Genomic DNA, 14,171 nt, shown 5'->3' on the forward strand with positions numbered 1-14,171 from the left:
ACACTCCTATTTAAGTCACATGCTGTCCATTTCCTTGTGATCCTCCTTCATTGGAGTCCAGCTGTGTTTAATTAAACTGATAGGACTTGATTTGGAAAGGCACACACCAGTCTATATAACACCTCACAGTGCATGTCAGACCAGTGAGAATCATGAGGTCAAAGGAACTATAGATCTGACCAATGTTACAAAAGAATTTCTGCAGTACTCAAGGTTCCTACGAGCACAGTGGCCTCCATAATCCTTAAAAGGAAGAAGTTTAAGACCACCAGTAGTTTTCCTAGACCTGGCCATTCAGCCAAACTGAGCAATCGTGGGAGAAGAGCCTTGGTGAGAGAGATATAGAAGAACCCCAAGACCTCTGTGTCTGAGCTCCAGAGATGCAGTAGGGAGATGGGAGAAAGTTCCACAAAGTCAACTATCACTGCAGCCCTCCACCAGTCGGGCCTTTATGGCAGAGTGGCCTGACGGAAGCCTCTCCTCAGTGCAATACAAAATAAACTAGGCACTCAACTTAAGGATGATTTTTTTTTTTTTTACTTTTAACCCCTTCCTGACATCCGACGTACTATCCCGTCGAGGTGGGGTGGGCCCCCATGACCGCCGACGGGATAGTACGTCATAGCCGATCGGCCGCGCTCACGGGGGGAGCGCGGCCGATCGCGGCCGGGTGTCGGCTGCATATCGCAGCTGACATCCGGCACTATGTGCCAGGAGCGGTCACGGACCGCTCCCGGCACATTAACCCCCGGCACACCGCGATCAAACATGATCGCGATGTGCCGGCGGTGCAGGGAAGCATCGCGCAGGGAGGGGGCTCCCTGCGGGCTTCCCTGAGCCCCCCGCAGCAACGCGATGTGATCGCGTTGCTGCGAGGGTCTTACCTCCCTCCCTGCCTGCTCCAGACCCGGATCCAAGATGGCCGCGGATCCGGGTCCTGCAGGGAGGGAGGTGGCTTCACAGACGCCTGCTCAGAGCAGGCACTGTGAAGCAGCCTGCACCTCTCGCAGATCGGTGATCTGTCAGAGTGCTATGCAAACTGACAGATCACCGATCTGTATTGTCCCCCCCTGGGGCAAAGTAAAAAAGTAAAAAAAAAAATTTCCAAATGTGTAAAAAAAAATAAAAAAAAATATTCCAAAATAATGAAAAAAAAAAAAAAATATTATTCCCATAAATACATTTCTTTATCTAAATAAAAAAAAAAAACAATAAAAGTACACATGTTTAGTATCGCCGCGTCCGTAACGACCCCACCTATAAAACTGCCCCACTAGTTAACCCCTTCAGTAAACACCGTAAGAAAAAAAAAAAAAAAACGAGGCAAAAAACAACGCTTTATTACCATACCGCCGAACAAAAAGTGGAATAACACGCGATCAAAAAGACATATATAAATAACCATGGTACCACTGAAAACGTCATCTTGTCCTGCAAAAAACAAGCCGCCACACAGCATCATCAGCAAAAAAATAAAAAAGTTATAGTCCTGAGAATAAAGCGATACCAAAATAATTATTTTTTCTATAAAATAGTTTTTATCGTATAAAAGCGCCAAAACATAAAAAAATGATATAAATGAGATATCGCTGTAATCGTACTGACCCGAAGAATAAAACTGCTTTATCAATTTTACCAAACGCGGAACGGTATAAACGCCTCTCCCAAAAGAAATTCAGGAATTGCTGGTTTTTGGTCATTCTGCCTCACAAAAATCGGAATAAAAAGCGATCAAAAACGGTCACGTGTCCGAAAATGTTACCAATAAAAACGTCAACTCGTCCCGCAAAAAACAAGACCTCACATGACTCTGTGGAGCAAAATGTGGAAAAATTATAGCTCTCAAAATGTGGAGACGCAAAAACTTTTTTGCTATAAAAAGCGTCGCTGGTTTCACACTTGCGTTTTTGTCTGCAGCGTTTTTTGCACAAAAAAACGCATGCGTTTTTTCCCTATATTTAACATTGAAAACGCATGCGTTTTTTTTGTACACGTTTGGTCGCGTTTTCAAACGCATGCGGTTTTTTTCTGCATGCGTTAATTTTCAGAAATACAACCTGCAGTATTTTCTTGCGTTTTTAAGCACATGCGTTTGTTTGCGTTAAAAACGCATGCATTTTTATCGAAAAAAAAACAGAAAACACACTGAAAAGCCACCCACCACCATCATTGTGATAAAGGGATCCAAACCCTAACCCTAACTCTACCCCTAACCTCACCCCTAACCGTTTAATGAACATTTTCTGACAGTCATAGTGCCACGTATTTCAGTGCCACGTATTTCAGTGCCACGTATTTCAGTGCCACGTATTTCAGTGCCACGTATTTCAGTGCCACGTATTTCAGTGCCATGTATTTCAGTGCCATGTATTTCAGGGCAACGTATCACATATTTCAGTGCCACGTGTTTCAGTGCCACGTATTTCAGTGCCACGTATCACGTATTTCAGTGCCACATATTTTAGTACCACGTATTTCAGTTGCACGTGTTTCAGTGCCACGTATTTCAGTGCCACGTATTTCAGTGCCATGTATCACGTATTTCAGTGCCACGTGTTTCAGTGCCACGTATTTAAGTGCCACGTATCACATATTTCAGTGCCACGTATTTCAGTGCCACGTATTTCAGTGCCACGTATTTCAGTGCCACGTATTTCAGTGCCACGTATTTAAGTGCCACGTATCACATATTTCAGTGCCACGTATTTCAGTGCCACGTATTTCAGTGCCACGTATTTCAGTGCCACGTATCACGTATTTCAGTGCCACGTGTTTCAGTGCCACGTGTTTCAGTGCCACGTATTTAAGTGCCACGTATCACATATTTCAGTGCCACGTATTTCAGTGCCACGTATTTCAGTGCCACGTATTTCAGTGCCACGTATTTCAGTGCCACGTATTTAAGTGCCACGTATCACATATTTCAGTGCCACGTATTTCAGTGCCACGTATTTCAGTGCCACGTATTTCAGTGCCACGTATCACGTATTTCAGTGCCACGTGTTTCAGTGCCACGTATTTAAGTGCCACGTATCACATATTTCAGTGCCACGTATTTAAGTGCCACGTATTTAAGTGCCACGTATTTAAGTGCCACGTATTTAAGTGCCACGTATTTCAGTGCCACGAATTTAAGTGCCACGTATTTAAGTGCCACGTATTTCAGTGCCACGTATTTCAGTGCCACGTATTTCAGTCACGTTTAGGGTTAGGGGTAGGGGTAGGGTTAGGGCTAGGGTTGGAGGTAAAGTTAGGGTTGGGGCTAAAGTTAGGGTTGGGGCTAAAGTTAAGGTTGGGGCTAAAGTTAGGGTTAGGGTTTAGATTACATTTACGTTTGGATTAGGGTTGGGATTAGAATTATGGGTGTGTCAGGGCTAGGGGTGTGGTTAGGGTTACCGTTGGGATTAGGGTTAGGGGTGTGTTTGGGTTAGGGTTTCAGGTAGAATTGGGGAGTTTCCACTGTCCAGGCACATCAGGGGCTCTCCAAGCGCGACATGGCGTCCAATCTCAATTCCAGCCAATTCTGCGTTGAAAAAGTAAAACAGTGCTCCTTCCCTTCCGAGCTCTCCCGTGCGCCCAAAAAGGGGTTTACCCCAACATATGTGTTATCAGCGTACTCGGGACAAATTGAACAACAACTTCTGGGGTCCAAGCTCTCTTGTTATCCTTAGGAAAATAAAAATTTGGGGGGCTAAAAATCATTTTTGTGGGAAAAAAAAGATGTTTTATTTTCACGGCTCTGCGTTATAAACTGTAGTGAAACACTTGGGGGTTCAAAGTTCTCACACCACATCTAGATAAGTTCCTTGGGAGGTCTAGTTTCCAATATGGGGTCACTTGTGGGGGGTTTGTACTGTTTGGGTACATCAGGGGCTCTGCAAATGCAACGTGACGCCTGCAGACCAATCCATTTAAGGCTGCATTCCAAATGGTGCTCCTTCCCTTCCGAGCTCTGTCATGCACCCAAACAGTGGTTCCCCCCCACATATGGGGTATCAGCGTACTCAGGACAAATTGGACAACAACTTTTGGGGTCCAATTTATCCTGTTACCCTTGTGAAAATACAAAACTGGGGGCTAAAAAATCATTTTTGTGAAAAAAAAAAAGAATTTTTATTTTCACGGATTTGCGCTATAAACTTTAGTGAAACACTTGGGGGTTCAAAGTTCTCAAAACACATCTAGATAAGTTCCTTGGGAGGTCTAGTTTCCAATATGGGGTCACTTGTGGGGGGTTTGTACTGTTTGGGTACATCAGGGGCTCTGCAAATGCAACGTGACGGCTGCTGACCAATCCATTTAAGTCTGCATTCCAAATGGCGCTCCTTCCCTTCCGAGCTCTGTCATGCGCCCAAACAGTGGTTCCCCCCCACATATGGGGTATCAGCGTACTCAGGACAAATTGGAAAACAAATTTTGGGGTCCAATTTATTCTGTTACCCTTGTAAAAATACAAAGCTGGGGGCTAAAAAATCATTTTTGAGAAAAAAAAAAAAAAATTATTTTCACGGCTCTGCGTTATAATCTGTAGTGAAACACTTGGGGGTTCAAAGCTCTCAAAACACATCTAGATAAGTTCCTTAGGGGGTCTACTTTCCAAAATGGTGTCACTTGTAGGGAGTTTCAATGTTTAGGCACATCAGGGGCTCTCCAAACGCAACATGGCGTCCCATCTCAATTCCAGTCAATTTTGCATTGAAAAGTCAAATGGCGCTCCTTCCCTTCCAAGCTCTGCCATGCGCCAAAACAATGGTTTACACCCACATATGGGGTATCAGCGTACTCAGGACAAATTGCACAACATTTTTTGCGGTCCAATTTCTTCTCTTACCCTTGGGAAAATAAAAAATTGGGGGCGAAAAGATCATTTTTGTGAAAAAATATGATTTTTTATTTTTACGGCTCTGCATTATAAACTTCTGTGAAGCACTTGGTGGGTCAAAGTGCTCACCACACATCTAGATAAGTTCCTTAGGGGGTCTACTTTCCAAAATGGTGTCACTTGTAGGGAGTTTCAATGTTTAGGCACATCAGGGGCTCTCCAAACGCAACATGGCGTCCCATCTCAATTCCAGTCAATTTTGCATTGAAAAGTCAAATGGCGCTCCTTCCCTTCCAAGCTCTGCCATGCGCCAAAACAATGGTTTACACCCACATATGGGGTATCAGCGTACTCAGGACAAATTGCACAACATTTTTTGCGGTCCAATTTCTTCTCTTACCCTTGGGAAAATAAAAAATTGGGGGCGAAAAGATCATTTTTGTGAAAAAATATGATTTTTTATTTTTACGGCTCTGCATTATAAACTTCTGTGAAGCACTTGGTGGGTCAAAGTGCTCACCACACATCTAGATAAGTTCCTTAGGGGGTCTACTTTCCAAAATGGTGTCACTTGTAGGGAGTTTCAATGTTTAGGCACATCAGGGGCTCTCCAAACGCAACATGGCGTCCCATCTCAATTCCAGTCAATTTTGCATTGAAAAGTCAAATGGCGCTCCTTCCCTTCCAAGCTCTGCCATGCGCCCAAACAATGGTTTACACCCACATATGGGGTATCAGCGTACTCAGGACAAATTGCACAACATTTTTTGGGGTCCAATTTCTTCTCTTACCCTTGGGAAAATAAAAAATTGGGGGCGAAAAGATCATTTTTGTGAAAAAATATGATTTTTTATTTTTACGGCTCTGCATTATAAACTTCTGTGAAGCACTTGGTGGGTCAAAGTGCTCACCACACATCTAGATAAGTTCCTTAGGGGGTCTACTTTCCAAAATGGTGTCACTTGTAGGGAGTTTCAATGTTTAGGCACATCAGGGGCTCTCCAAACGCAACATGGCGTCCCATCTCAATTCCAGTCAATTTTGCATTGAAAAGTCAAATGGCGCTCCTTCCCTTCCAAGCTCTGCCATGCGCCCAAACAATGGTTTACCCCCACATATGGGGTATCAGCGTACTCAGGACAAATTATACAACAACTTTGGGGGTCCATTTTCTCCTGTTACCCTTGGTAAAATAAAACAAATTGGAGCTGAAATAAATTTTGTGTGAAAAAAAGTTAAATGTTCATTTTTATTTAAACATTCCAAAAATTCCTGTGAAACACCTGAAGGGTTAATAAACTTCTTGAATGTGGTTTTGAGCACCTTGAGGGGTGCAGTTTTTAGAATGGTGTCACACTTGAGTATTTTCTATCATATAGACCCCTCAAAATGACTTCAAATGAGATGTGGTCCCTAAAAAAAAATGGTGTTGTAAAAATGAGAAATTGCTGGTCAACTTTTAACCCTTATAACTCCGTCACAAAAAAAAATTTTGGTTCCAAAATTGTACTGATGTAAAGTAGACATGTGGGAAATGTTACTTATTAAGTATTTTGCGTGACATATGTCTGTGATTTAAGGGCATAAAAATTCAAAGTTGGAAAATTGCAAAATTTTCATAATTTTCGCCAAATTTCCATTTTTTTCACAAATAAACGCAAGTTATATCGAATAAATTTTACCACTAACATGAAGTACAATATGTCACGAGAAAACAATGTCAGAATCGCCAAGATCCGTCAAAGCGTTCCAGAGTTATAGCCTCATAAAGGGACAGTGGTCAGAATTGTAAAAATTGGCCCGGTCATTAACGTGCAAATCACCCTTGGGGGTGAAGGGGTTAATGTACTCAAGTTAAAACGTTTCGGCTGCATTTGGCCTTTATCAATTACAAACATATACAAGAGTGTCAGGGACTCGTGGGAATCCTATGGATTTAAGTGAGGCACGTCTCGGTGTGTCAGCGGACGCTGCGTCTTTCTCCAGGCACGTGCACACATTCAGGTCCCCTGGCTTGTTTACCATTGGGGTTTTTCCTCTTTAAGCGCCCCATACTCTTGTGAAAGTGACCATACCAAGACGTGCCTCACTAAAATCCACAGGATTCCCACGAATCCCTGACACTCCTGTATAGTTTGTAATTGATAAAGGCCAAATGCAGACGAAACGTTTTGCCTTGACTACGTTAAAAGTAAAAAAAAATTCATCCTTAAGTTGAGTGCCTAGTTTATTCTGTATTAGTTCATGGTGTGGGATCCTACTACGGCACCTTCCTTAGTAGTGCACACGGTTCTCTATTAGTACTATCTCCTCAGTGCAAGACATATGAAAGCCCGCATAGAGCTTGCTAAAAAATACATGATGGACTCCCAGACTATGAGAAATAAGATTGTCTGGTCTGATGAGACGAAAATAGACCTTTTTGGTCATAATTCTAAGTGGTATGTGTGGAGAAAACCAGGCACTGCTCATCAGCTGCCCAATACAATCCCAACAGTGAAACATGGTGGTGGCAGCATCATGCTATGGGGGTGTTTTTCAGCTGCATGGACAGGACGACTGGATGTCATTGAAGGAAACATGAATGCGGCTAAGTACAGAGATATCCTGGATGAAAACCTCTTCCTGAGTGCTCTGGACCTCAGACTTGACCGAGGGTTCACCTTCCAACAAGACAATGACCCTAAGCACACAGCTAAAATAACAAAGGAGTGTCTTCAGAATAACTCTGTGACAATTCTTGACTGGCCCAGCCAGAGACCTGACCTAAACCCAATTGAGCATCTCTGGAGAGACTTGAAAATGGCTGTCCACCAATGTTCACCATCCAACCTCACGGAACTGGAGAGGATCTGCAAGGAAGAATGGCAGAGCATCCCCAAATCCAGGTGTGAAAAACTGGTTCCCAAGAACATTCCCAAGAAGACTCAAGGCTGTACTAGCTCAAAAGGGTCTTCTACTCAATACTGAGCAAAGGTTCTGAATACTTATGACATTTCAAGTTTTTTTTTTTTAAATTTGAAAATATTTCTACATTTCTGTTTTTTTCCAGTCAAAATGGGGTGCATATTGTACATTAAAGAGAAAAAAAATGAACTTTTTTGAATTTACCAAATGGCTGCAATGAAACAGAGTGAAAAATTTAAAGGGGTCTGAATACTTTCCCTACCCACTATAACTTTTAGTTTCTTTATAAATGTCTGAATTTTCTGGGATTAATTACGGTACTTAATTTGTTTTCTTATAAAAATGTGCAGTAACTTATTCCTTAGTAAATGTTCATGTCTCTTTTCAGCGCTGACCAAGCTCTAGATCGTTTTGCCATGAAGAAGTTTTTTGATGATAAACTATCATTACTTATGCAGCCATCTCAAATAAGGTGGGTGTTTTTGTGATGTAGCAGATGTGATCAGCGTCGGACTGGAGCACCTTGGGCCCACTAGAGAAAATCATTCTTGGGGCCCACTATGCAGCTACCTAGAAATACAAGACCACCAATTGTGTGGTAAAACACGCTAATACCAGGGCATAATATAAGGTAGTACACGTCTTAATTATGTAGCAGGTGTTGGGGTAGAATCATAGAGAAATAGCCCCCTCATAGAATATAATGTCACCCCCTGAGTGAATAATGCAGCCCCACCACAGAATATAATGCAACCCCCCCATAGCGTACACTGTAGACTGTAGACCCCTCATATAGTAATATGGAGCCCCCCCAGAATATAATGTAGTCCCCTGAGAGAATAATGCAGCCCCACCACAGAATATATTGCAGCCCCCATAAAGTATACTGTAGCCCCCTCATATAGTATGATGTAGGCCCCCAGAATATAATGTAGTCCCCTGAGAATAATGCAGTCCCCCCACAGAATATAATGTAGCCCCCCTCACAAAGTATAATGCAGCCCCTTTCCACCCCCATCATTGTCCTCATCACCACCTCCATCATTGCCTTCTTCTCCCCCACCACCCCATCACTGCCCATTCCACCATCTCCATCATTGCCTCCCCCCACCACCATCATTGCCCATCACCTCCATCATTGCCCATCACCTCCATCATTGCCTGCCCCCACCGCCATCATTGCCCATCACCTCCATCATTGCCTCCCCACCATCATTGCTTATCACCACCATCATTGCCTCCCCCACCATCATTGTCTCCCCCACCTCCATCATTGCCCATCATCTCCATCATTGCCCATCACCTCCATCATTGCCTAATCACCTCCATCATTGCCCATCACCTCCATCATTGTCTCCCCCACCACCATCATTGCCCATCATCTCCATCATTGTCTCCCCCACCACCATCATTGCCCATCATCTCCATTATTGTCTCCCCCACCACCATCATTGCCCATTATCTCCATCATTGCCTCCCCCATCACCACCATCATTGCCCAATCGCCTCCATCATTGCCTCCTCTCACCTTCATTGCCCATCACCTCCAACATTGCCCATCACTTCCATCGTTGCTTCCTCTCACCATCATTGCCCCCCCCACCATCATTGCTTATCGCCACCATCATTGCCTCCCCCACCACCATCATTGCCCATCACCTCCATCATTGCCCATCACCTCCATCGTTGCCTGCCCCACTGCCATCATTGCCCATCACCTCCATCATTGCCTCCCCACCATCATTGCTTATCACCACCATCATTGCCTCCCCCTACCATCATTGTCTCCCCCACCTCCATCATTGCCCATCATCTCCATCATTGCCCATCACCTCCATCATTGCCTAATCACCTCCATCATTGCCAATCACCTCCATCATTGCCTAATCACCTCCATCATTGCCCATCACCTCCATCATTGTCTCCCCCACCACCATCATTGCCCATCATCTCCATCATTGTCTCCCCCACCACCATCATTGCCCATCACCTCCATCATTGTCTCCCCCCACCGCCATCATTGCCCATCACCTCCATCACTGTCTCCCCCCACCGCCATCATTGCCCATCGCCAGGCACTATTGCGTCCCCCACCAATATCATTGTGCTTCCCCACCAACACACACACGCAGGCACACTCACGCATGCACACACACGCAAGCACACTCACACACAGACACGCAGGCACACTCACACACAGACACGCAGGCACACTCACACACAGACACGCAGGCACACTCACACACAGACACGCAGGCACACTCACACACAGACACGCAGGCACACTCACACACAGACACGCAGGCACACTCACACACAGACACGCAGGCGCACAGACACACAGACACGCAGGCACACTCACACACAGACACGCAGGCACACTCACACACAGACACGCAGGCACACTCACACACAGACACGCAGGCACACTCACACACAGACACGCAGGCACACTCACACACAGACACGCAGGCACACTCACACACAGACACGCAGGCACACTCACACACAGACACGCAGGCACACTCACACACAGACACGCAGGCACACTCACACAGCACAGCTCACCTCCCTGCAGCCTCTTCTTTGCCGGCAGCTTTCTGTCTGAGACAGCGTGCTGGATGATGACGTCGTCCAGCTGGGCTGTCTCAGACAGGAAGCAGGACGCCGGGATGTGCTGCTGCTGCCAGGAGGTGAACTGTGCTGTGTGTCTGACTCTGTGTGTCTGACTCTGTGTGTCTGACTCTGTGTGTCTGACTCTGTGTGTCTGACTCTGTGTGTCTGACTCTGTGTGTCTGACTCTGTGTGCCTGACTCTGTGTGCCTGTGTATGTGGTGCGGACGGTGCGTGTGTGTGGTGCGGTGGTGGGGCTTTACATGCGGGCAGCGTTAGCCTCACCCTGCGGCTAACGCTGCCCGCTATTAAAAAAAAATGGTATTCACGCTTCTCCACGCCCATAGGGGCGTGGAGAAGCGTGAATATTCATTTTGCTTTAGCAGCGGGGACAGGATCCTGTCTCCAGCTGCTGCTAGCCTGGCACTGGGCGGGCCCCCTTGACTCAGGGGCCCCATAGCCACTGGCTTTTGGCCCTTGGAGCAGTGGGGGCCCTAGGCAGCTGCTGGCAAGTATGCCAGCAGGTGTCAGTGCCTGGGCCCACCGGAGAATCCTCCGGTTCTCCGGTTGGCCAGTCCGAGCCTGGATGTGATCATGTAACCTCAAAGTGCGCATCAATGCAATATATTAATATGTATTCTAAAAAGACTTCACATCTTTGTATGCTTAGATTTTAAATGCTTTATCCTTATCTAGACAACCAATTTTGATTTCCCACTGTTTGACTAAGGCAGGGTTCACATTAGCTTCTAGCATCCAATGGGATATGGAAATGACACGCTGTTAAAACTCTGCTGCAACAGTGAGCCAAGAGTCATTCTACTGTGCTCCGATCAGCTTGCATGTGCGAATCACAGCACAAGTGAGGAAAAGTCTCCATCCCCTCCATTGCCTATCCCTACATGTATCGGACTGCACTCAGATGACATCCGAGAGCAGTCCAATGTTTTGCACACACCCATTGACTTGTATGTGTGCGTGCCATGCAGTATCGGCTGCCACTTGCAGCATGCAGCAATTATTTTTCTCATGGCGTATCGGCATGAGAAAAAATTCACAGATCTGCTCTGCCTCATTCAACAACACAGGGCAGGGTGCAGTGATAGATTTTCTTGCATTGCACTCATTTGTATTATACGCCAGTGTGAGCGAGCCTTAAAGGGCCACTGTCACCCCCTCCAGCCGTTATAAACTAAAAGAGCCACCTTGTGCAGCAGTAATGCTGCATTCTAACAAGGTGGCTCTTTTAGTTTTTGGTTCAAGAATTCCCAAAATAAAGCATTTTTTAACTTCTCCAAAATACCTGTCTTTCTCCAGGGAGGCATGTCCTCACCCCCCTGCTTGGAACGCCACACTGCCGTCACTCAAATCTTCAGGGGCGCCGCCCCCTCCGCGCTTTTTTCGCATGAAATCCGGCGCCTGCGCTGTTTAGTACTGTCTGGTGCAGGCGCAGTGAGCTCTGGCCGTCTTGACGTCACAGCCAGGCTTGCAGACTGCGCCTGCCCCAGCCAGTACTAAACAGCGCAGGCGCCGGATTTCATGCGAAAACAGCGCGGAGGGGGCGGCACCCGGCAACCCTTAAGATTTGTGTGACGGCAGTGTGGCGTTTCAAGCAGGGGGGTGAGGACATGCCTCCCTGGCGAAAGACAGGTATTTTGGAGAAGTTATAAAACGCTTTATTTTGGGAATACTTGCACCAAAAACAAGAAGAGCCACCTTGTTAGAATGCAGCATTACTGCTGCACAAGGTGGCTCTTTTAGTTTATAACGGCTGGAGGGGGTGACAGTGGCCCTTTAATAATGGAACTCTGATGGAACTGTGAAGGCTTCAGCCCTTCAGCTGATGCTGATAGACTTCAGTGATCACGTGACTTAACCAGTGTCACAAGATTGCTCATGGACACTACTCGGAGTGGAGGAGTAGCAGTGACGGTCCAGGAGGGAAGTATCTTTATTTTATTTTGTTTGTATTCATTCAAAACGTTGGACCATTCAAAAGGGTTTGTTTACAAGTGGTCATCTCCTTTAGGCTCCTTTTCTAAAACGGACATCTGTAAAATATCACGTTTGTAAGTACACAGTGGAAAGCAAGAATAATTTTGGTATTAATCTCTTTCAAATATTTATTTGCCAATTTTTTTTTGAGACTTATGAGTATCTGTTATAATTGGAAGAGTCAAGTTTTACCAAATACACCAAATGAAAAAAGTATGGATCCAAATGTGTGATATACATTGCTAAATCTGTAGGCTAAATATGCATGACTCGTGTTAATAATATGCCATTTTCCTTTGTTAGATATGTCAATTTTCTGAATGGACTGCTATCAGGGATGGAAAAGATGAATGCAACCCCTCTGTTTTTGCATTACGTCATTCTCCATGGTATTCCTAATTTTGATGCAGGTGGATGTGAGTACCTAAATCGTCACTACTGTTTCAACAAACTTTTAATAAATCAACTACAAAATAATAAAACAAACTTTATAATCCATTTTATCAGACAAATCTGCTCCTATCTCCTGTTATAAGCTACTTCTAGCCCACTCCTGGACGTCCTGAATTTGTCATATACTCTGAAGTGCTGCTCCAATCCGACTTGGTCAAAGAATACCGCAGTCTATGGGAGGGGAGGGAAGAGTGAGGGACACTCCGAATATGGAGAGACCGGGTAGACACCGGCAAATCGAGTATCAACTTTCAGCGAATGCATTTCAGTTCAATGCTGGATTTACAGCCACACTGCTCACTACTGTTGTATAATGTCTTCCTTGATACTATTCCCCTACTAGGCTAGAGACTACTACGAAATTATAGATGGAGCCTGCAGAGGTGAAATAGGCTGGATGCAAGTCACACAATGACCAGAAATGGTGTTATTCCGCCTGTTCACATGGCAGCATATTCTGAAATGTTATACAACCCCCAGGTTCTGTATAAGGTTATAAGCAGTCATTTGTGGATGAGAAAATATCTGAAAGTTTAGTACAAGTAAAGTTAGAACATACAGTTTACAAATTTCCTAAAGATTGCTTTAAACACTACTCCAGCGTTAACCCCATCACGACATATGACGTAAACTTACATCATTTGTCGCGTCCTTTCTTTTTCCTGGCACATGACTGCTGATTTAATCCAATAAATCAGTAATCTAGTAAAAAGGGGAAAGAAAAGTTTAAAATAAATATGAAAAAAAATAAAAGAAAAAACACAAGCTCGTATCGCCCCCCTTTTGCCCCATTAAAAAGAAAACAAAAAATACACATTTGGTATCTTTAATTATACAGAAAGGTCCAAGACTGTTATTTTAGGCTCTTCAACAGATACACATATTACACTTCAAACCAAATAATGGGTCAAATACTGAAGAGATCCCTAATAAAAATGTGACTTTATTTATAATTCATTAAAACATGATAATAAAATAAGCAGAGATGTCACAAAAAGGGACGCTTAGAGGTGTCACTTAGAATACTTAAAATATAATATATATATATATATATATATGCTTGTAGCTATTTGCACTATCAAAAAAATGCCATAGGGAGCAATAGACTTATGGGATATATCAGGTAATGTACACTGACATAATCACTGCACTATTGGATCATAATTGAATCACTATTGTTACCGTATGTTATTCCTTACTGTAAACAGTAAAAACCATGGGACTCTCAACTCTACTGGTGCTATGTTATACAGTAGGTGTGTAAACTCTGTGCTGCCCTCTTAAATTAATATTTACAACAGTGTGAGTGAATCAACAGAGACAGCAGCCCTTAATGCTAAATTACCTACTGCATCTTGGTGAGACCGATGGAAATAAAGTG

At 44.4% G+C, this 14,171-nt stretch overlaps 1 protein-coding gene across 4 annotated transcripts in view; it reads left to right on the top strand.

Annotated features, from left to right (window-relative positions):
* The window catches only part of TNS3 (tensin 3), a 586,621-nt gene that overhangs the window by 315,722 nt on the left and 256,728 nt on the right, over positions 1-14,171 (top strand). For all 4 annotated transcript variants that reach the window (XM_077269387.1, XM_077269390.1, XM_077269388.1 and 1 more), the window contains exons 11-12: positions 8,118-8,201; positions 12,641-12,753. In XM_077269387.1, the coding sequence (XP_077125502.1) occupies positions 8,118-8,201; positions 12,641-12,753 (197 nt within the window). The remainder of the gene's footprint in view (positions 1-8,117; positions 8,202-12,640; positions 12,754-14,171) is intronic.

The sequence above is a fragment of the Ranitomeya variabilis genome, chromosome 6 (assembly GCF_051348905.1).
Source record: "Ranitomeya variabilis isolate aRanVar5 chromosome 6, aRanVar5.hap1, whole genome shotgun sequence".
Taxonomy (NCBI): Eukaryota; Metazoa; Chordata; class Amphibia; order Anura; family Dendrobatidae; genus Ranitomeya; species Ranitomeya variabilis.